General features: G+C 45.4%; 1 protein-coding gene across 1 annotated transcript; it reads right to left on the bottom strand.

Moving 5' to 3' along the window:
• Positions 1-882: 882 nt before the first annotated feature.
• Positions 883-26,511, bottom strand: RBBP9 (RB binding protein 9, serine hydrolase). The gene is made up of 5 exons (XM_069768952.1): positions 26,369-26,511; positions 21,522-21,564; positions 11,836-11,941; positions 11,614-11,699; positions 883-1,261 (listed from the first exon to the last, which is right to left on the bottom strand). The coding sequence occupies exons 1-5, from the start codon at positions 26,465-26,467 to the stop codon at positions 1,035-1,037; spliced, it is 561 nt and encodes a 186-aa protein (XP_069625053.1). The 5' UTR covers positions 26,468-26,511; the 3' UTR covers positions 883-1,034.
• Between the last annotated feature and the right edge of the window lie 205 nt (positions 26,512-26,716).

Genomic DNA, 26,716 nt, shown 5'->3' with positions numbered 1-26,716 from the left:
CCTAGGCTTATACTCGAGTCAATAAATTTTCCCAGTTATTTGTGGCAAAATTAGGGGGGTCGGCTTATACTCGAGTATATATGGTACTTAACAAAAAAGTGTGAAACAACTGAAATTACGTCTTATATTCTAGGTTCTTGAAAGTAGCCACCTTTTGGAGGGGACTACCTCTTGAAGCTCATCAAGAGAATGCCAAGAGTGTGCAAAGCAGTCATCAAAGCAAAAGGTGGATACTTTGAAGAACCTAGAATATAATACATAATTTCAGTTGTTTCACACTGTTTTGTTAAGGATACAATTCCACATGTGATAATTCATAGTTTTGATGCCTTCAGTGTGAATTTTACAATTTTCATAGTCATGAAAATACAGAAAAATCTTTAAATGAAAAGGTGTGTCCAAACTTTTGGTCTGTACTGTAGGTCTAGCCGTATTCAATGCATACTGAACATAGAACATCGTAGTTATCAGCAGCACATCTTCTGTTTACAATGGACGATGTGCTGCCAAGAATAACGATCTCATTGACGACATGAACAATCAAATCATCCAACCATTCGTGGACCGGGTGCTGTTTAGCAAATCTGAAAGGAAACTTTTTTTTACAATTACCGGCCTGTCCTAGTGGAACCTTAGGCTCTGTTCACACTATGAATCTCCATATAGTGCAGACACATGCTCCTGTCTACAATTCTGATGCATCAGCGATTAATAACAATAATGGGTTGTGAAGGTTTAAACAGCCAAAAATATACATTTGTTCCATCCATTGATAGTGAGGGCCTCTACAGTCTTTTAAGATGGTACAAAGTAACAGAATGCAGCAAATGTTAAGGTAACTGTTACAAAAAAAGATTGATAGAATTTGAGGCAATACAGTAACATGGTCATTAATTTGATTTATTTACAGGATGTGTAACAGATGAGGGAAAAGTAGTTACATGACAATATAAAACTTAGACAATGTCCCAAATCGGGACAGGACATGTTAATACTCAGCACGGAATAGCCGGATGGACAGTGCATAATCGTCTTTACACTGGAGTGGGAATAAGTTTCTTTGTAGCGTCAAGAAGGTCATAAAACTCCGTATTCTGAAAGTGTCCGCGATCGGTGTACTTGTGCAACTCGGCACCCAAATTATCAGCAACCGTCTGCTGCTCGTGCCAAGGAAGGAATGGATCATCTGTGGAGCCAAACTGGATAATATGGTGACAGTTGGATTTAATCTTTTCCCATTGCCAAGGACGACTGAAATAACCTGGGAGAAAATGATAGTTGTTCACAATTGGCAAATGGCTTACTTGCAATTTAGAGTAAATATTTTATTCCTGTGAACTAACTCATTTGAATTATTTATGTGTTATGACACATTTGGATAAGCCAATAGTCGACAACCCTTTGTAAGAATGCTTATTCCCATCTATTGGGCTAAACACACTGACAACCACCCAACTAATAACCTTGGAACGGGCAGCATGTATTAGCTGTCAGGTTCCCTTTTAATTCATTTTATAGATTTTACAAGGGCTCATAGATTAGACCTGGTCAAACTGCAGCCCTCTGGCTGTTCCAGTCCGTCCCGCGGACAGAGACACCCGAAGGTGTAAGTCCTGGGTCACCTCCCGTCCGACCGCCCTCCAGTCTTCCCCCAGGGCGCCCGGCTGCCCGCCCGCCTGCCTCCCACCCTCCTTGAAGACGTCATACTCACCCTGCTCCAGCGATGCCTGGTCTCAGCGTCTGCAGCTCGTCCTGAGTGAGCGGTCACGTGGTATCGCTCATTAAGGTCATGAATATGCGCATATTCATGACGTTAATGAGCGGTACCACATGACCGCTCACTTAGGAAGAAGGTGCTGCGCCCGGGAGTCGGGACAGAGCCAGAGGGATGATCGGCGCGGCTGCACGGTGTGGGAAAGGTGAGTATGAGGGACGGGGGGATGAAGTAGGACAGTAAGCCGAGCCATGCAAGATGGGAGCAGGAGCGTTGAGAGATGAGCCATGCACACGGGGAAGGGGGGGGGGGGATTGGCTGAATATGAGCCATGCATACACGAGGGGGGGGGGGAATATGAGCCATGCACACAGGAGGGGGGGAATATGAGCCATGCATACAGAAGGGGGGGGGGGAGGAATATGAGCTATGCATACGGGGGGGGGGGGGGGGGGAATATGAGCCATGCATACAGGAGGGGGGGAGGAATATGAGCCATGCATACAGGAGGGGGGGAGGAATATGAGCCATGCATACAGGAGGGGGGGAGGAATATGAGCCATGCATACAGGAGGGGGGGAGGGATATTAGCCATGCATACAGGAGGGGGGGGGGGGAATATGAGCCATGCATACAGGAGGGGGGGAGGAATATGAGCCATGCATACAGGAGGGGGGGAGGAATATGAGCCATGCATACAGGAGGGGGGGAGGAATATGAGCCATGCATACAGGAGGGGGGGAGGAATATTAGCCATGCATACAGGAGGGGGGGGGGGAATATGAGCCATGCATACAGGAGGGGGGGGAATATGAGCAAGTAATACGGGAGGGGGAGGGGAATATGAGCCATGCATACAGGAAGGGTGGGGAATATGAGCCATGCATACAGGAGGAGGGGGGGGGGGGAATATTAGCCATGCAAACAGGAGGGGGGGGAAATATGAGCCATGCATACAGGAGGGGGGGGAATATGAGCCATGCATACAGGAGGGGGAGGGGAATATGAGCCATGCATACAGGAAGGGTGGGGAATATGAGCCATGCATACAGGAGGGGGGGGAATATGGGCCATGCATACAGGAGGGGGGGAATATGAGCCATGCATACAGGAAGGGGGGGAATATGAGCCATGCATACAGGAGGGGGGGGGGAAATGAGCCATGCATACAGGAGGGGGGGGGGGGAATATGAGCCATGCATACAGGGGGGGGGAAATATGAGCCATGCATACAGGAGGGGGGGAATATGAGCCATGCATACAGGAGGGGGGGGAATATGAGCCATGCATACAGGAGGGGGGGGGGGGGAATATGAGCCATGCATACAGGAGGGGGGGGGAATATGAGCCATGCATACAGGAGGGGGGGAATATGAGCCATGCATACAGGAGGGGGGGGGGAATATGAGCCATGCATACAGGAGGGGGGGAATATGAGCCATGCATACAGGAGGGGGGGGAATATGAGCCATGCATACAGGAGGGGGGGGGAGGGAATATGAGCCATGCATACAGGAGGGGGGGAAATATGAGCCATGCATACAGGAGGGGGGGAATATGAGCCATGCATACAGGAGGGGGGGAGGATATGAGCCATGCATACAGGAGGTGGGGGAATATGAGCCATGCATACAGGAGGGGGGGGAATATGAGCCATGCATACAGGAGGGGGGGGGATATGAGCCATGCATACAGGAGGGGGAGAATATGAGCCATGCATACAGGAGGGGGGGGATATGAGCCATGCATACAGGAGGGGGGGGGGAATATGAGCCATGCATACAGGAGGGGGGAATATGAGCCATGCATACAGGAGGGGGGGAATATGAGCCATGCATACAGGAGGGAGGGGGGAATATGAGCCATGCATACAGGAGGGGGGGGGGAATATGAGCCATGCATACAGGAGGGGGGGGGAATATGAGCCATGCATACAGGAGGGGGGGAATATGAGCCATGCATACAGGAGGGGGGGGGATATGAGCCATGCATACAGGAGGGGGGGGGGAATATGAGCCATGCATACAGGAGGGGGGGAATATGAGCCATGCATACAGGAGGGGGGGAGGATATGAGCCATGCATACAGGAGGGGGGGGGAATATGAGCCATGCATACAGGAGGGGGGGAATATGAGCCATGCATACAGGAGGGGGGGAATATGAGCCATGCATACAGGAGGGGGGGGAGGGAATATGAGCCATGCATACAGGAGGGGGGGAAATATGAGCCATGCATACAGGAGGGGGGGAATATGAGCCATGCATACAGGAGGGGGGGAGGATATGAGCCATGCATACAGGAGGGGGGGGGGAATATGAGCCATGCATACAGGAGGGGGGGGAATATGAGCCATGCATACAGGAGGGGGGGGGGGAATATGAGCCATGCATACAGGAGGGGGAGAATATGAGCCATGCATACAGGAGGGGGGGGATATGAGCCATGCATACAGGAGGGGGGGGGGGGAATATGAGCCATGCATACAGGAGGGGGAGGGGAATATGAGCCATGCATACAGGAGGGGGGGAATATGAGCCATGCATACAGGAGAAGGGGGAATATGAGCCATGCATACAGGAGGGGGGGGGGGAATATGAGCCATGCATACAGGATGGGAGGGAATATGAGCCATGCATACGGGGGGGGGGGGGGAATATGAGCCATGCATACAGGAGGGGGAGGGGAATATGAGCCATGCATACAGGAGGGGGGGAATATGAGCCATGCATACAGGAGAAGGGGGAATATGAGCCATGCATACAGGAGGGGGGGGGGGAATATGAGCCATGCATACAGGATGGGAGGGAATATGAGCCATGCATACGGGGGGGGGGGGGGGGAATATGAGCCATGCATACAGGAGAAGGGGGAATATGAGCCATGCATACAGGAGGGGGATATGAGCCATGCATACAGGAGCAGGAGGGGGGGGGGATTTGAGCCATGCATGCAGGAGGGGGGGGGGAAATATGAGCCATGCATACAGGAGGGGGGGGGGGAATATGAGCCATGCATACAGGAGGGGGAGGGGAATATGAGCCATGCATACAGGAGGGGGAGGGGAATATGAGCCATGCATACAGGAGGGGGGGAATATGAGCCATGCATACAGGGGGGGGGGGATATGAGCCATGCATACAGGGGGGGGGGAATATGAGCCATGCATACAGGAGGGGGGGAATATGAGCCATGCATACAGGAGGGGGGGGGGAATATGAGCCATGCATACGGGGGGGGGGTAATATGAGCCATGCATACAGGAGGGGGGGGAATATGAGCCATGCATACAGGAGGGGGGGAGGAATATGAGCCATGCATACAGGAGGGGGGGAGGAATATTAGCCATGCATACAGGAGGGGGGGGAGGAATATGAGCCATGCATACATGAGGGGGGGGGGAATATGAGCCATGCATACAGGAGGGGGAGGGGAATATGAGCCATGCATACAGGAGGGGGGGAATATGAGCCATGCATACAGGAGGGGGGGAATATGAGCCATGCATACAGGAGGGTGAGGGGAATATGAGCCACGCATACAGGAGGGGGGAATATGAGCCATGCATACGGGGGGGGGGGGGGGAAATGAGCCATGCATACAGGAAGGGGGGGGGGGAATATGAGCCATGCATACAGGAGGGGGGGGGGGATATGAGCCATGCATACAGGAGGGGGAATATGAGCCATGCATACAGGAGGGGGAGGGGAATATGAGCTATGCATACAGGGGAGTGATATGAGCCATGCATACGGGGGGGGGGGGGGAATATGAGCCATGCATACAGGAGGGGGTGGGGAATATGAGCCATGCATACAGGAGGGGGGGAATATGAGCCATGCATACGGGGGGGGGGGGAAGGAATATGAGCCATGCATACAGGAGAAGGGGGAATATGAGCCATGCATACAGGAGGGGGGGGGGGAATATGAGCCATACATACAGGATGGGAGGGAATATGAGCCATGCATACGGGGGGGGGGGGGGAATATGAGCCATGCATACAGGAGGGGGAGGGGAATATGAGCCATGCATACAGGAGGGGGGGGGAATATGAGCCATGCATACAGGAGGGGGGGAATATGAGCCATGCATACAGGAGGGGGAGGGGAATATGAGCCACGCATACAGGAGGGGGGAGGGGGGAATATGAGCCATGCATACGGGGGGGGGGGGGAAATGAGCCATGCATACAGGAAGGGGGGGGGGGAATATGAGCCATGCATACAGGAGGGGGGGGGGATATGAGCCATGCATACAGGAGGGGGAATATGAGCCATGCATACAGGAGGGGGAGGGGAATATGAGCCATGCATACAGGGGAGTGATATGAGCCATGCATACGGGGGGGGGGGGGGGGGGGGGGGGGGGGGGGGGAATATGAGCCATGCATACAGGAGGGGGTGGGGAATATGAGCCATGCATACAGGAGGGGGGAATATGAGCCATGCATACGGGGGGGGGGAAGGAATATGAGCCATGCATACAGGAGAAGGGGGAATATGAGCCATGCATACAGGAGGGGGGGGGGGGGGGGGAATATGAGCCATACATACAGGATGGGAGGGAATATGAGCCATGCATACGGGGGGGGGGGGAATATGAGCCATGCATACAGGAGAAGGGGGAATATGAGCCATGCATACAGGAGGGGGGGGGGGAATATGAGCCATGCATACAGGAGGGGGGAATATGAGCCATGCATACAGGGGGGGGGGAATATGAGCCATGCATACAGGGGAGTGATATGAGCTATGCATACGGGGGGGGGGGGGAATATGAGCCATGCATACAGGAGGGGGAGGGGAATATGAGCCATGCATACAGGAGGGGGGGAATATGAGCCATGCATACGGGGGGGGGAATGAATATGAGCCATGCATACAGGAGAAGGGGGAATATGAGCCATGCATACAGGAGGGGGGGGGAGGGGAATATGAGCCATGCATACAGGATGGGAGGGAATATGAGCCATGCATACGGGGGGGGGGGGGGGGGGGGGGAATATGAGCCATGCATACAGGAGAAGGGGGAATATGAGCCATGCATACAGGAGGGGGGGGGGGAATATGAGCCATGCATACAGGAGGGGGGAATATGAGCCATGCATACAGGGGGGGGGATATGAGCCATGCATACAGGAGCAGGAGGGGGGGGGGAATTTGAGCCATGCATGCAGGAGGGGGGGGGAATATGAGCCATGCATATAGGAGGGGAGGGGAATGAGCCATGCATACAGGAGGGGGGATATGAGCCATGCATACAGGAGGGGGAGGGGAATATGAGCCATGCATACAGGAGGGGGGGATATGAGCCATGCATACAGGAAGGGGGGGGAATATGAGCCATGCATACAGGAGGGGGGGATATGAGACATGTATACAGGAGAGGGGGAATATGAGCCATGCATATGGAATGGGAGGGAGATGAGCCATGCATACAGTAGGGGGGGAACATAAGCCATGCATACGGGGGGAACATGACCCATGCATACAGGAGGGGGAGGGAATAAGAGCCATGCATACAGGAGGGGGGGGGGGGGAATATGAGCCATGCATACAGGAGGGGGAAATATGAGCCATGCATACAGGAGGGGGGGGGGGAATATGAGCCATGCATACAGGAGGGGGGGAATATGAGCCATGCATACAGGGGGTGGGGAATATGAGCCATGCATACAGGGGGTGGGGAATATGAGCCATGCATACAGGAGCGGAGGGGGAATATGAGCCATGCATACAGGAGCGGAGGGGGAATATGAGCCATGCATACAGGAGGGGGGGGGAATATGAGCGATGCATACAGGAGGGGGGGGAATATGAGCGATGCATACAGGAGGGGGGGAATATGAGCCATGCATACAGGAGGGGGGGAATATGAGCCATGCATACAGGAGGGGGAGGGGAATATGGGCCATGCATACAGGAGGGGGGGAATATGAGCCATGCATACAGGAGGGGGAATATGAGCCATACATACAGGAGGAGGGGGGGAAATATGAGCCATGCATACAGGAGGGGGGGGATATGAGCCATGCATACAGGATGGGGGGAGATGAGCCATGCATACAAAATGGGAGGGGGGCATTATACAGTATTGAGCATCATGTGTGGCCATTATACAGCATGGAGCATCATGTGGGGCCATTATACAGTATTGAGCATCATGTGGGGCCATTATGCAGTATGGAGCATCATGTGTGGCCATTATACAGTATGGAGCATCATGTGTGGCCATTATACAGTATTGAGCATCATGTGGGGCCATTATACAGTATGGAGCATCATGTGTGGTCATTATACAGTATGGAGCATCATGTGTGGCCATTATACAGCATGTAGCATCATGTGTGGCCATTATACAGCATGTAGCATCATGTGTGGCCATTATACAGCATGGAGCATCATGTGTGGCCATTATACAGCATGGAGCATCATGTGTGGCCATTATACAGCATGGAGCATCATGTGTGGCCATTATACAGTATGGAGCATCATGTGTGGCCATTATACAGTATTGACCATCATGTGTGGCCATTATACAGTATGGAGCACTGTGTGGCCATATTTTTTTGGGGTTATAATTATTGCATATGAAACAGTGTGATAAGCAGTGCTAAATGGGTGTGGCTGGGACGTGGATATGGGTGTGACTAGTTGTGAAATGGGTGTGGTCAGAGGCGTGGCCTAAAATTTGCCGCGGCGCACGTAGTGCGCCACAAACTTTATACCTCCTTCCCTTCTTCAAAAGTTGGGAGGTATGGTACCGCATTTGCCAGATCACAGCAAGTCCCGCAAATCCCATAGGGAATGAATGAAGCCAAACGCAGTGTTGCCGTAAGTGATCCGTTACGCGGCAGATGCAGAAAAACTGCCGAATCTGCTGCAAAAGGCGACTTTCGCATCAGCGATTCTTGCCAAAGTCACTGCCGATAGTGTCACACTCACCAAAGGGGGAGGCAGCACTAAAAGTGCCTAGGGCAGCAGAAACTCTAAATACGGCCCTGCCTGTAACTGTTACTGTGTATTGTTCTTGTCTGTACATGTCCCCGCTTAATTGTAAAGTGCTGGTACTATATAAATAAAATTATTTTAATGGCTGGGTGTGTTGTCTTCCTGTATAAGAGCTGGCACCAGGGCGCACAGTGGCAGAATTATGCTCTGCGCAGTGTTCAGCTGGGAATATTAGATCCTGACATCAGTGACAATATTCAGTGTGAATCTTACTTTAAGGGCACCGTCAGATGGATGTGTATAACACAGCCGACAATCGCATCGCACGGACTGGCCGGGCACCTCAACCGACCTGATCATGACAGTGTTGTGTATTTCTATGGAACTGTCACGCTCGCGTCATCTTCTCCTGCTTCTCTCATTGTTCTAATTTACAGATGAGAGAAGCACATGATCATAAGTCTGCAAATCGCATGTTAGTGATCATGAGACGACCGCTGGAATCGGCAAGCAGAGTGAAAGCGTGTTTTACACACCTACTTCAGGATTCAGCATGTCAATATCAACTATCCGAAATACAAACGCAGGGGCCTGCAGTCAGTCTATGGCAGAGGGAAGCCACTGGGGATCAGATTTGACCTAATATTCCTGGCTGTATCCACAGCTGGATATTACTTGTATGTTTTCTCTGAAATGCGGCAGCATCAGAGTAAAACGTATATGACTATAATAATAAATGAGCCACCGTGCTCCCCTAATCAATCCACTATACATACTATAGGTGGGCTGAAATTTTCACATACTGCCTCAGAGACCTGAGAACAGACAAGGTGGAGGAGTTGGTCTGCCCCTTTCATCACAATGTGCTTTCCCGGTTATTCCCACAGAACCCTCACTCACGTTTCCTACCTTTGGAGTCCACACTGTTAGAATATGTGCACACGTTGCATTTTTCACGCACGGATTTGTTAACAAAACCTGATGCTATTGAATGAGAAACCTGAAGTGTCATGCACACGGTGCTTATTTTTGACTTGCAGATTTGGTGCAGAAATAATTTGCAGCATGTCAATTCTCTGTACATTTTCACCATTGACTTCACTTAAATATGCAAGTTGTTGCAGCTGCCTTTCTCCTGCCAAGAGATGAAGAAATGATGCAGAAATTTCTGCATCCATTTACTCAACATGTGCACATAGCCTTAGACTCTTCAAACTCTTCTACCTGCAAGTGGCAGATTATGCCCCCCCCCCTCATCATGGGCGACTTTAACATCCCCATCGACGATCCCCTCTCCCAATCTACCTCTTATCTCCTTTTTCTAACCTCCTCATTCGGCCTCTCTCAGTTACTAACTCTTCTACGCATGAAGACGGGAATACCCTGGACTTGGTCTTCTCCTGGATCTGCTCAGTGCACGACTTTACTAGCTTCCCTCTCCCGCTCTCTGACCCCAACTTCTTCTTTCCTCCTCTGTCAAGAACTGTCTCCTCGCCCAGGACACCCCCACTTACCACACTTATAAGAATACACATACCATTAGTACCCAACAGCTTCTGGACAACCTACACTCCTCTTTAGCTCCAATCTTCTCCCACTCCTGTCCAGACTTAGCATTGTCACACTACAATAATACATTGCAGAGTGCCCTAGATGAAACAGCACCTAATACAGGCAGAAAGACCCAATGGCAACCCTGACACACGATGCAAACACGTTTGTTTCAGCGGTGCTCAAGGTGCACTGAGCGTCAGTGGAGAACATTGCTTTTAGCAGAGGATTTCATCCATTATAAGTTCATGCTGAAAACTTAACTCTGTCCTTCATCTGGCAAAACAGTCATACTTCACCACTCACATTACTAGCTAACAATCCTAAACAACTTTTCAAAATTTTACACTCCCTCCCTAAAACACAGGCCACAGACACCAACTTCAGCAGTGAGGATCACTAAAAAAAAAAAAAAAAAAAAAAAAAAAATCAACCACATCCATAAGGACATTTTTGCCCAAGTGCCTCAGTGCCTAAATCCCCTTCTCTCCAGCACTTCAAGCTCACTTGCCATCTTTGAGCCTGTTACAAAACAAGAAGTTACCCGGCTCCTCGTCCTACAACCTGTACTAGTTACCCCATTACGTCTCATCTCCTGCAGTGTATCTCACTGGTTCTCACCTATCATCACTCACCTAAAGGTACCTTCACACTGAACAACATTACAACGATAGCGATAGCGATCCGTGACGTTGCAGCGTCCTGGATAGCGATCTCGTTGTGTTTGACACGCAGCAGCGATCAGGATCCTGCTGTGACATCGCTGGTCGGAGCTAGAAGGCCAGAACTTTATTTCGTCGCTGGATCACCCGCTGACATCACTGAATCGGCGTGTGTGACGCCGATCCAGCGATGTCTTCACTGGTAACCAGGGTAAACAACGGGTTACTAAGTGCAGGGCCGCGCTTAGTAACCCGATGTTTACCCTGGTTACCATTGTAAATGTAAAAAAAAAAAACACTACATACTTACATTCCGGTGTCTGTCACGTCCCCTCACCGTCAGCTTCCCGCACTGACTGTGAGCGCCGGCCGTAAAGCACAGCAAATTTTACTCTAGGGCACCCCTTACGCCACAGCATGTAATGCTCCATATTCATGAGCTCAGTCTAGCCCTGTTCCCAACACTGACTGGTAGCTTTCTGCCTATGCACAGTGTACACAGAAATCTGTCAGTGGTGTGGACGGGGTTATATAGAGCTCAGCATTTAGAGAACTGCTAGATCTGCAGCAGACAAAACTGTGATTTTATCAAAACTGCAGAAGCAGCCTAGTAAGTGAAACATCGCTAGAATCAGGGTCTCTGCCCCTACAGCATGCTGCTCTCAGTTGGGGGTAGCAAAAACCTGGTGATATATTCCATTAAAGTTGTTTGGGTACTGTAATTATTAACATACCACTTTCTCGTTCGTTTTCATCTCCCAAGTCAGAAGTGTACGCTGCCACAAGAATTATTGCAAAGACTTGATGTGTTTCGGCAAACCTACAATACATAGAGAAAATATAGAAGCAGTCAACTGGAATCTCGGTCCCATACTGCAGGGTTACATTCAGTTCCTCCATATGTTTTATGTAGATCTATTGAATGATTGTAAGGTGGCACAAGGGATTATCCATACCTCATGGCTGCCGCTGCTCCGGAGCTGTGCCCTATCACAATGGTCTTGCTGTCACACTGCAGTTCTGATGCCATGAACGGTAGCCATACTGATTCTCTTGCTGTGACTAGATTTCAGAAGTGAAAATAACAAATATTACATGATTGCAGCATAGTTGTAAAGTTTTGGCTGAAGCAAAAAGTGTGAGGCTAAGAACATTATGCAACTTAAAGCTTATATTCTTCTTCTTCTATTAGGTTTAATTTTAACTTTCATGACCACATATGACAAGCCTACAAGCTGCAGTAACCAGCACACAGGACCAGCTCTGCCCTCAGCTACTGTATCCTCACCCATCCCCCGTAGGCTGTGAGCCCTCGCGGGCAGGGTCCTCTCTCCTCCTGTACCAGTCGTGACTTGTATTCTTTAAAATTATTGTACCTGTTTTTTTATTATGTATACCCCTCCACACATGTATAGCGCCATGGAATAAATGGCGCTATAATAATAAATAATAATTATAATAAATGGCGCTATAATAATAAAAAATAATTATAACATGTTGATTTAACTTGTGTTGTATTGAATTGGGTATTTTTTTAATTTTTTTTTTATAATTTTTAATGCAGCCACTGGGATCTGCCATTATTCTTTGCAGGTCTGTAAGGGTCGCCGCACGACACCTACTCTCGGCAAATGCAGCAGCCCGTCAGGCAATCCTTGCATGTTTTGTAGCTGTCTAACATCCATGAAACATGCGGAGCGGGGACTCGAACATGTCACTTGAACACCCGCGCTACTTGGTGCATACCTGAGCCCCCTAGGAAAATTTGAGTAATGAGCACTTGAGCTCGTCACTAATAAGAAAAAAAAAAACGGACGCATAATTTGTTACGCGATTTTTTCCGAACACGAACATACCCAATATGTGATCAAAGAATGCTGTTTGGGCCCATAGCAGGACTCGGAAAGAAAGAGCGATATTTGATTTTTGGAGGGTAAATTTGTCTGGAATATTTTGTGAATGCATGGCACATTTGCAGAGCCCCTGACATGCCAAAATAGCAGAAACCCCCACAAGCGAGACCATTTTGGATACTAGACCCCACAAGGAATGCATCTAGGGGTGTACTGAGAATTCTTAACCTACAGGTGATTCACAAAACTTTATAACATTTAGATGTGGAAAAAAAATTCCACTAAAATACTGTTTTAGAACAAAATTTATAATAGGGAAAAATGGATCCCATAAATGGTTGGTTGGATAAATGCAGGTCAGCTGTCATCCTTCAGGATTTTGGCCGTGGGGCTGCCCTATTCTCTTATTTGAGTCACCGCTCTGAGAATACTCTGGAACCACGTTATTGGTCCTGACAATGCAGGGCTGTGGGCGCGATTACAGCTGCCGCTCTGGATACTGGACCCGCGACGGCGCCGCCCCTGTGACTGAAACCAAATGCTGCAGGGGAGAATAAGGCTATATTCACACTTTGCGGATTTTGCTGCGGATCCGCAGCGGATTTGACCGCTGCGGATCCGCAGCAGTTTCCCATGAGTTTACATTTCAATGTAAACCTATGGGAAACAAAAAACGCTGTGCACATGCTGCAGAAAAATCCGCGCGGAAACGCTGCGGATTACATTCCGCAGCATGTCACTTCTTTTCTGCGGATTTTCAGCTGCTCCAATAGAAAACTGCAGTTGAAAATCCGCAGAAGAAAACGCAGTAAAAACCGCGATAAATCCGCAGTAAAAACCGCGATGGGTTTTCACTGCGGATTTTGCAATTCCGCTGCGGAAAAATCCGCAGTGGAATCTGCAAAGTGTGCACATAGCCTAAAGTTCATTTTCTCCACGTGGTGCTCAGCTACGTATGGGCGCCGGGCAGTTTAGGAACGCCATTTAAATGTTTAAAACATTTTTTTCATATTACGATATGTATTCCAAAAAAAAAAAAAAAAAATTAAAAAAATTGAAATCTTGCACTTTTCACACTGGAGTTTTTTTTAGACTCCTACTTCCTGTCCTTTCAGAAATAATTTACAGGAGTTTCTTTATCATCAGAGGCAAAATTACAATGGCGGCTAAAACCTCTAAACATAGCTGACAGCACATGATCCACCAATCACAATGATTTAAAAAGGTGATGTCAAAGCTGACCCTCTTGCCCCTCCCTTCACAGTGATCTTTACACATGCTCATTAGATGCTTTAATTTAAAGGGTAGAGCCAGGGTCTGTCTATTGGTGCTAACATTTATGTAAATTTCCTGAAACAGCAAAATTAGATTATAAACAAGACGCAGAAATCACTGGAAAAATTGCAAGATTTCTGATCTCAAATTTTGATATAGATTGTGATATCGAGAAAAAAATGACAAAATGAAAAAAAAAAAAAAAAAAGTATAATAAAAAACCTGATTTAAACAGTAGGTACTTTTCTGATGACACATTCTCTTTAATTATGGAGTGCGAAAGATGCAGAAATCAGATTCCACTGCGGATATTGTGTCAGCCTGTATGCTGATTATCTGATTATAAACTCCAGTTTATTGTCAATTTTAAGTATGGAGGGAACAGATCCATAAAAAAATCCACATAAAAAACTCTGTGTGAACATAGGTTTAGGGTATATTCATAATGAGTTCTTTTTTTTTTACAAGTGTGTCAAAAGCAGGGAAATACTCTTAGCTTGTTTTTGGAGCTATTACTATAGATGTAGATGTAATTCCCTGCTTAAGTACTACATTACATCTCCATAGGATACAGTGAATTGTGCCAACAGGAACCTGGCATTATTAGAAACTGAACAAGCACAGATTATATTTGTTCAGTAGATTTTGGATGTGGCCTATCCAAATATCAGAAGGTAAATGTTTTCCTATATCAAGACAGATTGTCCAAAAAGTGGCACAATTGAACAGTAATAAAGAGGACACGTAATGAAGTGCTGGGCTGTAGAAAGTCAAGACTGCTTAGAATGCATTTTGCGAATTTGTTTAAAGGGGTCATCACATGAGCTGGAAAGAAGTGTGCCGGCGCATGAACACTTATTTTTTCAGCTCTGCCCATAGTAGGATAAAGTATAGTGCACAGGCGTGAGATTTCGCTCAGCAAGATGGATGACAAGAGGCGTCGTCCACAGCAATCAAAGAAGGAGGACGGCAAGAAGTAGGTGGGAAGGACCGGACTGATAGGATTACCATACAGTACGGGACGGGAGAACTTAAAAATGTTTTTGGCGTGTATACAGGGGGAGTCAGGGGGTTATATAACTAGTTATAGAATCCAGCCCAAGCGCTGAATAAGGTCATAGTTTTAGATGATATATGACAAAATTGGTGACAGGTTCCCTTTAATTTATGCAGCACCCCATAAAGTGAACAACCTGTGGAAATCAATTTTTTTTATGTTAAATGTACTCATAAATCAAAATATATATTTATATTTTTTTTAAATTACACACACTCTCTCCTCAACATCGAAATTGCAACACCAAGAAGGAAAAGATGAATTATGGAAATCATAGAATGAACATAGGATATGTTACGGACATGCAAATGATGAAAAAAATGGAAACAAAATTTTCAAAACAGTTACACAGGTTGAAAAAAAAGACACAGACAAATCAAGTTAAATATTTCTCCACCAGTCATACTTTATATTTATAACCCACAATCTTGATTCATTCAGCATTGAGTTAAAGTGCTGTGCACGGAAGTATGCGCACTTATACGCTTTGGCATGTTATCAATGAGGATGTTAATGGTTGTTTTAGGAATGTTCTGCAGCACTGAATGCACTTAGATACGGAAATCAGCAAGATCCGCTGCTGGCAGCTCTCTTTGCAATTGCTGACCAATGAGGTCCCATATCTGCTTAATGGAAGACAAATCAGGAGACCCTGCCAGCTATGGTAACAAGGCCACGCAGGCTTCTCACAGTAGCACATGCAATCTGGCGTTGTTGCATTAACAAACGGCTCCTGTGACACTTTTGAGAAATGGCTGACACCACTGGTTTCATGACCAATTCAAATTAGGTTGTTGGTGTACCTGGAATGAATACTAGAGGGATCCAGTTACACTATGTCACACCATGCCATTGTCCCGGACCATGACACATGGATGTGTGGATGCTGCCTAGTAAAAGCTGAGGCAGGATAACTGCCCTCATAATCATATATAGAAAATAGAATAAAAAAGCTACAGTCAAAAAATAAACAGTATATAAATAAAATAAAAATCTTTTTACTATCTGGTTTTAATTACCGTATGTAAAATAAAATAGGTGGCACAGTTGCAAATTCACCTGTGAAGGGAACCTGCCAGCAGGATTCTGCACAGTAACCTACACACAGTGTCAGGTCAGCGGCGTTATTACGGATTAAAATGACACCTTGGTCCTTCAAACTGCACATCCAAGCTCTCACCACCTCCTGTCGCCTCCAGCTCAAGAATATTTCCAGAATCTGTCCTTTCCTCAACCCTCACTCTACCAAAATGCTCGTGCATGCCCTAATCATCTCCCGCCTCGACTACTGCAACATACTCCTCTGTGGCCTACCTTCTAACACTCTCGCACCCCTCAAGTTCGTCCTTAACTCTGCTGCCTGACTAATTAATCTCTCTCCTCGCTACACTCCTGCTTCCCCTCATTGCAAATCCCTTCACTGGCTCCTAATATCCCAGCGTATCCAGTTTAAATTACTAACAATGATCTACAAAGCCATCCATAACCTTTCTCCTCCGTATATTTCCACACTAATCTCTCAATATCTTTCATCACGTAATCTCCGGTCCTCCCAAGACCCGATTCTCTCCTCCACGCTTATTCGCTCCTCACCCAATCGCCTCCAAGACTTCTCCCAAATATCTCCATCATCTGGAATTCAGTGCCCCAACATGTCAGGTTATCCACCACATTTGGATCCTTCAAAAGAAACCTGAAAACCCACCTCTTCAAAGAAGCTTACGGCCTGTAATGACCACACGGCCCCCTCAACACCACCGGAGCTACTGCAACCCCCCCCCGACCTACTGTCTCCTTCCCCATAATCCTGTAGAATGTAAGCCCGTAAGGGCAGAGTCCTCTTCCCTCTGTACCAGTCTGTCATTGTTAGTTTTGTTTACTGTAACTGATATTTGTATTTTGATGTAACCCCTTCTCATGTACAGCACCATGAAATCAATGGTGCTATATAAATAAATAATAATAATAAAAAAATGAAATCCGTCTTGTGATTGTTGTTTAATCTTTATTTTCAGTTAATGATATGCTCGTGCTCCGGAGCGGCCTGTGGGGTCTTTTTGTGGTGCTCTGCTTAGCTATTCATCAGTATGGCTTCTGACAGGTCACTGATCCTTCAGTGCATGAAAATGAAGGTATCCAGCTCAGGAAATAAAATCAAAAGTCTTTATTTGGACAAATTTAAAAAGTAAGCTGCTTGACAAACCAGTGCATACTGGAGGAAGGAATGTCTTGAATAACTGGACGCGTTTTGAACACGTATAGTGCTCTTAGTCCACAGTTTCCTGAGCTGGATACCTTCATTTTCATGCACAAGTACCTGGCGTCAAGCAGAGACGTTTCCGTGCTCAGATCAAATTTCTCATGGGCTGTGAGAATACCATCACAAGGGTGAGCTGAATCATTTTCTTTTTACTGATCCCTCAGTGCCCTGCCCCCTGGTTTACCAAATGAATATTATATATATAGCTTGGAAAAAAAATCCCCTTCTGCAGGCGATCGCAGATAAATGCTACTGCGCAGGTGCCACCGCCATTTTGCTAGAGGAAAAAAAAACATTTGTCTCCACCAAGATGACGCCGTCCGCGCCTGCGCAGTAGCATCTAACACGTTTTGAATTATGCTACTGCGCAAGCGCGGCTGGCGCTATTTAGAGAACAATTTCCCCCCCCCGCAAGAAATTTACGTAATTAAATAAAATGAATACATGGATATAATAGATCCGATCATTCTACAGCGCAGACGACGCCCCCATGATAAATGTAATTTTGTTTTCAAAACGATAAGATATGCATTATGCAAAATAGGGGGCAGGTAATTGATGGATAAACCATCCGTTTGAATAGCTAAGCAGAGCACCACATAAAGACCCTCCCTCAGGCCACCCTGGGATACGAGAATCTGACTAAAGGTACCGTCACATTTAGCGACGCTGCAGCGTTCTAGACAACGATGCCGATCGCTGTTTGGTCGCTGGAGAGCTGTCACACAGATAGCTCAGAGAAGGAGATCCAGCTCAACGAAATAGTGAAAAATCCATAGTTTATTTCACTTAAAATATAGTGAAAGGACAAAACATCAGCATACAAAAAAATATTATAAAACCAAGGTCAACGCGTTTCCGGTGACTAAGCACCCTTAATCATGATACCTGGTACAAGACAGGTCTATACTTTTATACTAGTATCCGGTCATCACTCCGGTGTTGCAATTGGTAGAATTGTCTAATCAAACAAAAATAGGCACACATGATAATGAAAGCAAGACAAGCTTGATGGAAAGACAAAAACAGGTGTTTTGACTAAACAGAAATGCAGAGAAATCAAAAATAACACAAAATACAAAAACTATATGCAAAATGAAAAATAATAGTAACATTACAATAATCATTAGATAAATCCAAAAATATGATAGTAAAATAGTATGTACAGTGTCATATGTCATGAACCCACATAATAATACAGAAAGAAACTATATTAGTTTACATAGACACAAACTCATGTGAGTTCTAAAGAGAATAAGACATACATGTGAATCTCATAATGAATAGAACTATAAAATTCCCTAGTACCTTTGGAAATAGCGAGCTCAGAGACAACCATAGATGGAAAAACAGAACAATCAATGGCAGGAATCTCCCAGACAGGGAGCTGTAGCAGCCAAACTAGGTTAGAGCAAATAGGTAAAAGCACAGCTGCAGATGCCGTGACAGTGTAACAGCGGCCGGCCAGCAAGGGGAAACAAAAGGGCAAATTGATAGCTATTAGCCTTACAAAGGAGTCATTAATTATATGGGAAATGTAAACTACAGATTTAGTTAGTTACTAGATGACAAAAAAGCAACTTTATAGTTTGTAAGCCCTCAGAATACTAATAAAAGAGCATGAGATCTTTCCTTTTGTTTAAACCATGTGGAATTCTTGTTCCGAGTTTAAAGATCCACCATGATTCCCTGTTTCTCAGGGTCACCTCAATGTCTCCTCCTCTAAATGGTTTATGAATTTTTTCAATTGCATAAATTTTAAGTGACTCAAGGTTAGAGTGATGATAATTAATAAAGTGTTGTGAAACTTGTGAAATATTCCTATTGACACTAATATTTTCAGCATCATAAATATGTTCACGAATACGTGTTTTTAAAGACCGTATGGTACTCCCCACGTATTTAAGATGGCATGCCATGCATTCCATGATGTATACCACATTTTTAGTGTTACAATTCATGAAAGTCTTGATGGGATAAACGTTTTGATTACTGGCATCGGTGAAATTATAGCATTTACCAGAAAATTTGCAAGTTTTACATGCCATCGCACCACATTTAAAGAAACCTTTTGTGCTGAGCCAATGAGAAGGTTGTACAGGGTGGGTGTGAAGAGAACTCGGAGATAAACTAGAGCCCAAAGAGGGAGCTCTTCTAGACACAATTCTGTATCCTTTACTTAAAATTTGGGCTATATCAGCATCTTCCTTAAGAATGGTCAAATTATTAGTCAATATTTTTCTGATAGCATTAAATTGATTACTATACTGGAAGACCACAGTGATTGGATTTTGAGGAGATAAATTTTGATGTCGTTTACTATGAAAACGAGGTCGTCGAGCGACAATTTTTTCTGCTCTTTTTAAATGCCAGTCACTGTAGCCTCTCTGCACAAGTCTACCCTTTATGCCCTCAATCTCTTGGGAATAATCTTCCAATGTGCTACAATTACGTTTTGCTCTTACCATCTCCCCTATAGGGATACTTTTAATAGTATGTTTAGGATGGTGACTGTTTGCACGCAATATTGTATTCCCTGCTGTGTTTTTCCGAAAAGTAGAAGTAACAATCAGGGTATTAAGTATCCCCTTTAATTTTAAATCTAGATACTCTATGCACTTACGGTCTTGACGTGAAATAAATCTAAGATTGAATGGATTTGCCATTGATTGTTCTGTTTTTCCATCTATGGTTGTCTGTGAGCTCGCTATTTCCAAAGGTACTAGGGAATTTTATAGTTCTATTCATTATGAGATTCACATGTATGTCTTATTCTCTTTAGAACTCACATGAGTTTGTGTCTATGTAAACTAATATGGTTTCTTTCTGTATTATTATGTGGGTTCATGACATATGACACTGTACATACTATTTTACTATCATATTTTTGGATTTATTTAATGATTATTGTAATGTTACTATTATTTTTCATTTTGCATATAGTTTTTGTATTTTGTGTTTTGATTTCTCTGCATTTCTGTTTAGTCAAAACACCTGTTTTTGTCTTTCCATCAAGCTTGTCTTGCTTTCAATTATCATGTGTGCCTATTTTTGTTTGATTAGACAATTCTACCAATTGCAACACCGGAGTGATGACCGGATACTAGTATAAAAGTATAGACATGTCTTGTACCAGGTATCATGATTAAGGGTGCTTAGTCACCGGAAACGCGTTGACCTTGGTTTTAATTTTTTTGTATGCTGATGTTTTGTCCTTTCACTATATTTTAAGTGAAATAAACTATGGATTTTTCACTATTTCGTTGAGCTGGATCTCCTTCCCTTTCCTGTTCGTCCACGCCCTGACACAGCGGTTCCGTGCTCCGAGCTCCTGGGAATGTCGGTATGGTGAGCTGGATTTTGTTTTTCACAGATAGCTCTCCAGCGACCAACGATCCCGAGGTCCCCGGGTAACCAGGGTAAACATCGGGTTACTAAGCGCAGGGCCGCGCTTAGTAACCCGATGTTTACCCTGGTTACCATTGTAAATGTAAAAAAACAAACAGTAGATACTTACATTTCGGTGTCTGGTCACGTCCCTCGCCTTCAGCTTCCCGCACTGACTGAGCGCCGGCCGTAAAGCACAGCGGTGACGTCACCGCTGTGCTTTACGGCCGGCCGGCGCTCACAGTCAGTGCGGGAAGCTGACTGCGAGGGACGTGACCAGACACCGGAATGTAAGTATGTACTGTTTGTTTTTTTACATTTACAATGGTAACCAGGGTAAACATCGGGTTACTAAGCGCGGCCCTGCGCTTAGTAACCCGATGTTTACCCTGGTTACCAGTGAAGACATCGCTGGATCGGTGTCACACACGCCGATTCAGCGATGTCAGCGGGTGATCCAGCGACGAAATAAAGTTCTGGACTTTCCCCAGCGACCAACCATCTCCCAGCAGGGGCCTGATCGTTGGTCGCTGTCACACAGAACGATTTTGTTAACGATATCGTTGCTACGTCACAAAAAGCAACAATATCGTTAACGATATCGTTATGTGTGAAGGTACCTTTACTGGAAATAGACTAAGCAACAACCACAAGACGGATTTCATCTCCCAGGTATCATTGTAATCAGTATAACAGCACCAACCTGACACTGTAGGTTATTGAGCACAATCCTGCTGACAGGTTCCTTTAAGACTCCTATTGCAGTACTGAATTTAAAAGGTGACATATAAACAATGCAGATATACTTACAAGGATCGGGCATGTTACGGAGCACACACTTGAAATTCGGAATCTGCAAACAAATGAAAACATTAAAGGGGTTCTCTGCCTAGTCTTTAAATTTGAGAGTGACATGAGGGGAGTGTTAGGACAGGGCAGAAATAAATAAGTTTAAGGGCTCGCTCACACGAGCGTCAACATCGGGCGAATGCCATCTGAATTTTTTTCTTATCAAATAGCACACGGACCAATGTTATTCATTGGGGCAGTGCTGATGCACAATTTTTTCCACTGACAGAATATGCCACTGAAAAATATAGCAGAATGCTGCAATTTTACTCTGAAATTGGATGCCACTCACCCATTCAAGTCTATGGGTAAGGTGAAAACATCGGACTGCAGTCAGATTTATGTGGACTCCATCTTCTCTTCAGTGTGCTCCATTTCTCTCAGGTGAGTGCAGTCTGACATCCGCAGACTCAGACAATGGAAAAGATGGAGAAATAACGCTCTCCATCTTCTCCTCACCTGTGCTACGAGAGAATCAGATCACACTCGGATCAGAGTTTGATTGCAGTTTCTCTTGCATGAGAGAATAAATGTCCCTGTTACCCCGGCCTTAAAGTGATTTATTTCTGTCATGTCACAACACTCCCCTGATGAAAAGAATGATCGAGTATGTTGAATTATAAGGCTATGTGCACACGTAGAATGGTCCACTGCGGATTTTTCCGCAGCAGATTTGATAAATCTGCAGGGCAAAAATGCTGCGTTTTTGCTGCAGATTTATCACGGATTTACCGCGGACATGCCGCTTTTTTTTTGCGGTTTTCACTGCGATTTTACAACTGCGGTTTTCTATTTGAGTAGTTGTAAAACCGCTGCAGAATCCGCAGAAAGAAGTGACATGCTGCGGAATGTAAGCCGCTGCGTTTCCGCACATTTTTTTCCGCAGCATGTGCACTGCGGATTGCGTTTCCCATAGGTTTACATGGTACTGTAAACGCATGGGAAACTGCTGCGGACCCGCAACTGCGGAAACGCTGTGGATCCGCAGCGTGTGCACATAGCCTAAAAGGTGTTGTCCACTACCAGGACAACCCCTTCTTGAACTAAATATTTGGCCCCAATAAAATAAAAAACCTTTACTCACCTTCTGTGCCGGGACCGTTCCAGCGGTGTCGGCACTCGCAGTCGCGATCAGCGCTGGCATCACTGTCCCCACCTTCGTACGTTTTGAACATGAAAAAGAAGTCCAGGCTGCAGCTGATTTCTGACTTCCTCAGCATGTTCAATCCATATGAAGATGGGGACAGTGATGACACCGCTGATTGTGCTCTGGTTACTACGTGTCACAACGCCGCACCAGAGCTCTGCGACCAAGAGTACCGACACCGCTGGAATGGCGACAGCACCGCAGGTAACCATAGGTTTTCTTATTTTATCTGGGCCATTTAGTTCAAGAAAGGGTTGTCCTAGTAGTGGACAATCCCTTTAAGGCCGGGATCACACATGCGAGAAACACGTCCGTGTCTCGCATTTGAAATCCAAGCTCTGGCGCCGGCACTCCAGAGCGGAGCGTGCGGCTCCATGTGTTGCTATGCGGCCGCACGCTCCGCTCCACAGTGCCGGCGCCAGAGCTTGGATTTCACATGCGAGACACGGACGTGTTTCTCGCATGTGTGATCCCGGCCTAACATGCCTGATCCTCTGTTTTCACAGAAGACAAACCACCATCACAGGTGTCTGGCAGTTGGGGGTGGAATCAAAAGCGACAGCCGTATGCCAAACAAGACTCCGTCTGATAGCTGACCAACTTAAAGAAGAAACTGCTATAGGCCAGTTTTTGTATGACTGTAGTCAAAATAACTTCAGTTAAACTTTACAATTTTTTAAAAAAAAGTCTTATACTACAGTACATGGTGGATCACGCTCCTGTGACTTGGAGCCACTTGTTACGGGCAAGTCGTGAAATGGGGAAGTTAAAGTGTTCAAGGTCAAAAACCAGAAGAGTACATCAATGACAAAGGGTTAAGACAAAGGGACAGCCAAAGAGAAATTCCAGGGTCAGATCAAACAGATTAAAAAGTAGTCTGTTTGCCTCATTTAAGTCAATGGCTACATCGGGGGAATACCTGATAAGTATTTTTTTTCGTCTATTCAGATGTAAGCCCTTGAAGGACTGCTGAGCAAGAAGCAGGACAGGAGCGTATATGCGACTTTTTGATAATTTCAGCTGAGTTGCATAGAGTGTCTAAACCAGTCTTCATTAGGGTATGTGCAGACAATGTCTTTTTTCAGGTGGATCAGCTCAAAAACCCGCTTGAAATAGTTAATAAACGCTAAAAAGAATGAGCATATGCACTGCAATGTAAAAATGACTTGCTGTTCATATGTTCAGACTTTTGAGGTTCTTTTAATGGCTTTAGGTTCCCAAATACGAAACGTGGTCAAAAGAAATTACTGACACCATTATTCAGGCGGCTTCAGCTTCAAAGCCACTGGATAGTATATTTCAGATTTGGTGGCCAATGATGTTGCCAAAAAGCGACCAAAAAGACCCAAAAAAGAAGCTTCAGGACAAAAGAGTCTTCTAAATGTGTCTTTCTCCTAGACATGAGCTAATCTGGTGAGTTTTTCAGAAGCCGTCATGTGCGCATACCTTTAGAACACCAAGGTACGTGCACAATGGACTTATACACGTGGAATCCATGCAGAAGCAAAATACCGTAAGATGTAAATTTAGTAGTGGAAGTATAGGTGTGTCTTAAACTATGTTCATACAGAGTTTTTTGAGGCGTTCATAGAATAATTTTCAGGTTGAAAACTTTTTATGATGAGACAATGCTTTTTGAGGGGTATGTACACACTGCGTCTTTTTCAGGTGGATTCCTCTAAGGCTATGTGCACACGTTGCGGATTTCCTGCGGATCCGCAGGGTTTTTTTCCGCGCAGATCCGCAAAGTGATTTACAGTACAATGTAAATCAATAGGAAAAAAAAATGCTGTGCTAATGGAGCGGAAAATTCCGCATGGAAAACGCAGCGGATTGAAAGGAGCATGTCACTTCTTTTGTGTGGATCTGCTGCGTTTCTGTACCCTTCCATGATAGAAATCCGCAGGGGTTAAAAATACATGAAATCCACGCAAAATCCACAACAAAAACGCACAAAATCCGCATAAAAACGCATCAAATCTGCACTTGCGTTTTCTGCCAGGAGATGCGGATTTTGTGCAGAAAATTCTGCACCCAAATCTGCAATGTGTGCACATAGCCTAAAAAAAAAAAAAAAAGTGCTGCAAAAGTGTGTCATAAGATCAGAATAATGCACAGCACCATGAAAACTACATCTTATAACATGTCTTAACCACTGAAGTGCTTGGAAACTCTGAAGTAGTTAAAAGAAGTAACGCAAAAATGTCTTGCCGACTGAAGCACTGCGAGCACAGCCGATAGGAAACTTGAAGCAGAGCTCATCCTAAGGAGACTATTAGGTCGGGATCACACACAGCGAGATACGGCCGAGTCTCGCAGGTTAAAACCAAGCTCTGGAACCGGCACTCCAGAGCGGAGCATGCGGCCGCATAGCAATACATGGAGCCGCACGCTCCGCAGTTCCGGTGCCAGAGCTTGGTTTTAACCTGCGAGACTCGGCCGTATCTCGCTGTAGTGTGACTCCAGCCTTAAAGTAAAAAAAAAAAAAAATTAAAAATTAAACAATAAAAAACAAATACAAAATTCAGATATTTAGTATCGCTGTGTTAAAAAATGTCTGGTATATCAAAATATAGAGTAAATTAATCAGATCGCATAATGGCATAAAGAGAAAAAAGAATTGATACTTAAGAATTACTGTTTTTTGGTCGCTGCAACATTGCAATAAAATACAATGACAGGCGATCAAAACTTCGTATCTACCCCAAAATAATATCAATAAAAACATGAGCCCTGGACACAAAAAAGAAACCCTCACCCAGTCCCAGATCACGAAAAATTAGAGTGTTATATGTCTTGTAAAATGGCGACAAATGCAAAAAAAAAAAAAAAAAAAAATGTTCTTACAAATTTTGGAATTTTTTTTGAATCACTTAAATAAATAATAACCTAGACATGTTTGGTGTCTGCGTACTCGTACTGACCTGGAGAATCGTAATGGCAGGTCACTTTTACTACAAAGTCAATATCGTAAATAAAAATAAAAAAAAAAAAACTATTTTGGAATTGCACAGTTTTTTGCTATTTCATCACACTTGCATTTTTTTTTCTCCGTTTTCCATTACATTATATGGTAAAATCAATGGCGTTATTCAAAAGTACAACTTGTCCCAAAAAAAAAACAAGCCCTCAAAAAGCCATATTGGTGGAAAAATGAAAAAAAAAAAAGTCACAGGGCTTGGAAGAAAGGGAGGAAAAAATGAAAACACAAAATTGCCCGGGGGTGAAGGGGTTAATAAGAGTTTTCCAAGAATGATATATTTTTGAGGATATTGGAATGCATTCACTTTAAAGAAAAAATGGTGTAATATTCATATTTATAGTAATACACAGCCTGTTAGTTACATGAACCTTTATTTGAGGAACTCCCTGTAACAAGACACCCAGAGCAGAAGACACCAGCGCCGGCTCCGGACCGAACAACTCCTGTCACTGTGCCGCCTGCAGCAATGGAGTGACCCGGATACTGTTGTGTGGCGTTCTGGATTTCTGTAGCGCTAGCCTAGACCGTGGCACTGCACACCAGCTGGAAGCCTCCGCTCCTGTCTAATTACGCTATCGCATACAGACAGTATCATGGGAAGTCAATTAACCCCCAGGTCACGTATTGGCGGACATTCACACTGGGCTCAGTACAGAGGCGCTTTGCAGATTTTCTCACCTTGTCAAGTCTCTTCTTAGTCCAACCATACCAGATACAGGACGCCACATTGCCTCCCCCATTGCCGGGCACTATGACAGCTTTTACAGGGGGAATCATTGCTGCAGCGGAACCTTCACACACTGTACACGTTACAGCGGCACGTGCACGAAAAGGCTCCGCCTGAGAGAAAGGCATCATGGGAACTGTAGTTTCTGGGTATACTACATAGCTTTGACATTACACACAAGTATATAGGTCAATGGAAATCACGGATGGCACCTTGTGGACCGATTAAACATTCTAATGGATGGGAGAAGGTAGCATTTTAGATCCTGTAAAGACACACTCTAACCTTTCATTATGTAG

This window comes from Ranitomeya imitator, chromosome 5, assembly GCF_032444005.1.
Source record: "Ranitomeya imitator isolate aRanImi1 chromosome 5, aRanImi1.pri, whole genome shotgun sequence".
Taxonomy (NCBI): Eukaryota; Metazoa; Chordata; class Amphibia; order Anura; family Dendrobatidae; genus Ranitomeya; species Ranitomeya imitator.
The sequence above is the reverse complement of the archived record's forward strand: the minus strand, read 5'-3'. Positions and strand labels throughout refer to the sequence as shown.

Coding starts and splice junctions, on each gene's coding strand:
- RBBP9 (XM_069768952.1), bottom strand. CDS start 26,467: ATGATTCCCCCTGTAAAAGCTGTCATAGTGCCCGGCAATGGGGGAGGC. Junction 21,565..26,368: donor CTAAGAAGAGACTTGACAAG/GTGAGAAAATCT, acceptor ATTTGTTTGCAG/ATTCCGAATTTCAAGTGTGT. Junction 11,700..11,835: donor GGAGCAGCGGCAGCCATGAG/GTATGGATAATC, acceptor TATGTATTGTAG/GTTTGCCGAAACACATCAAG.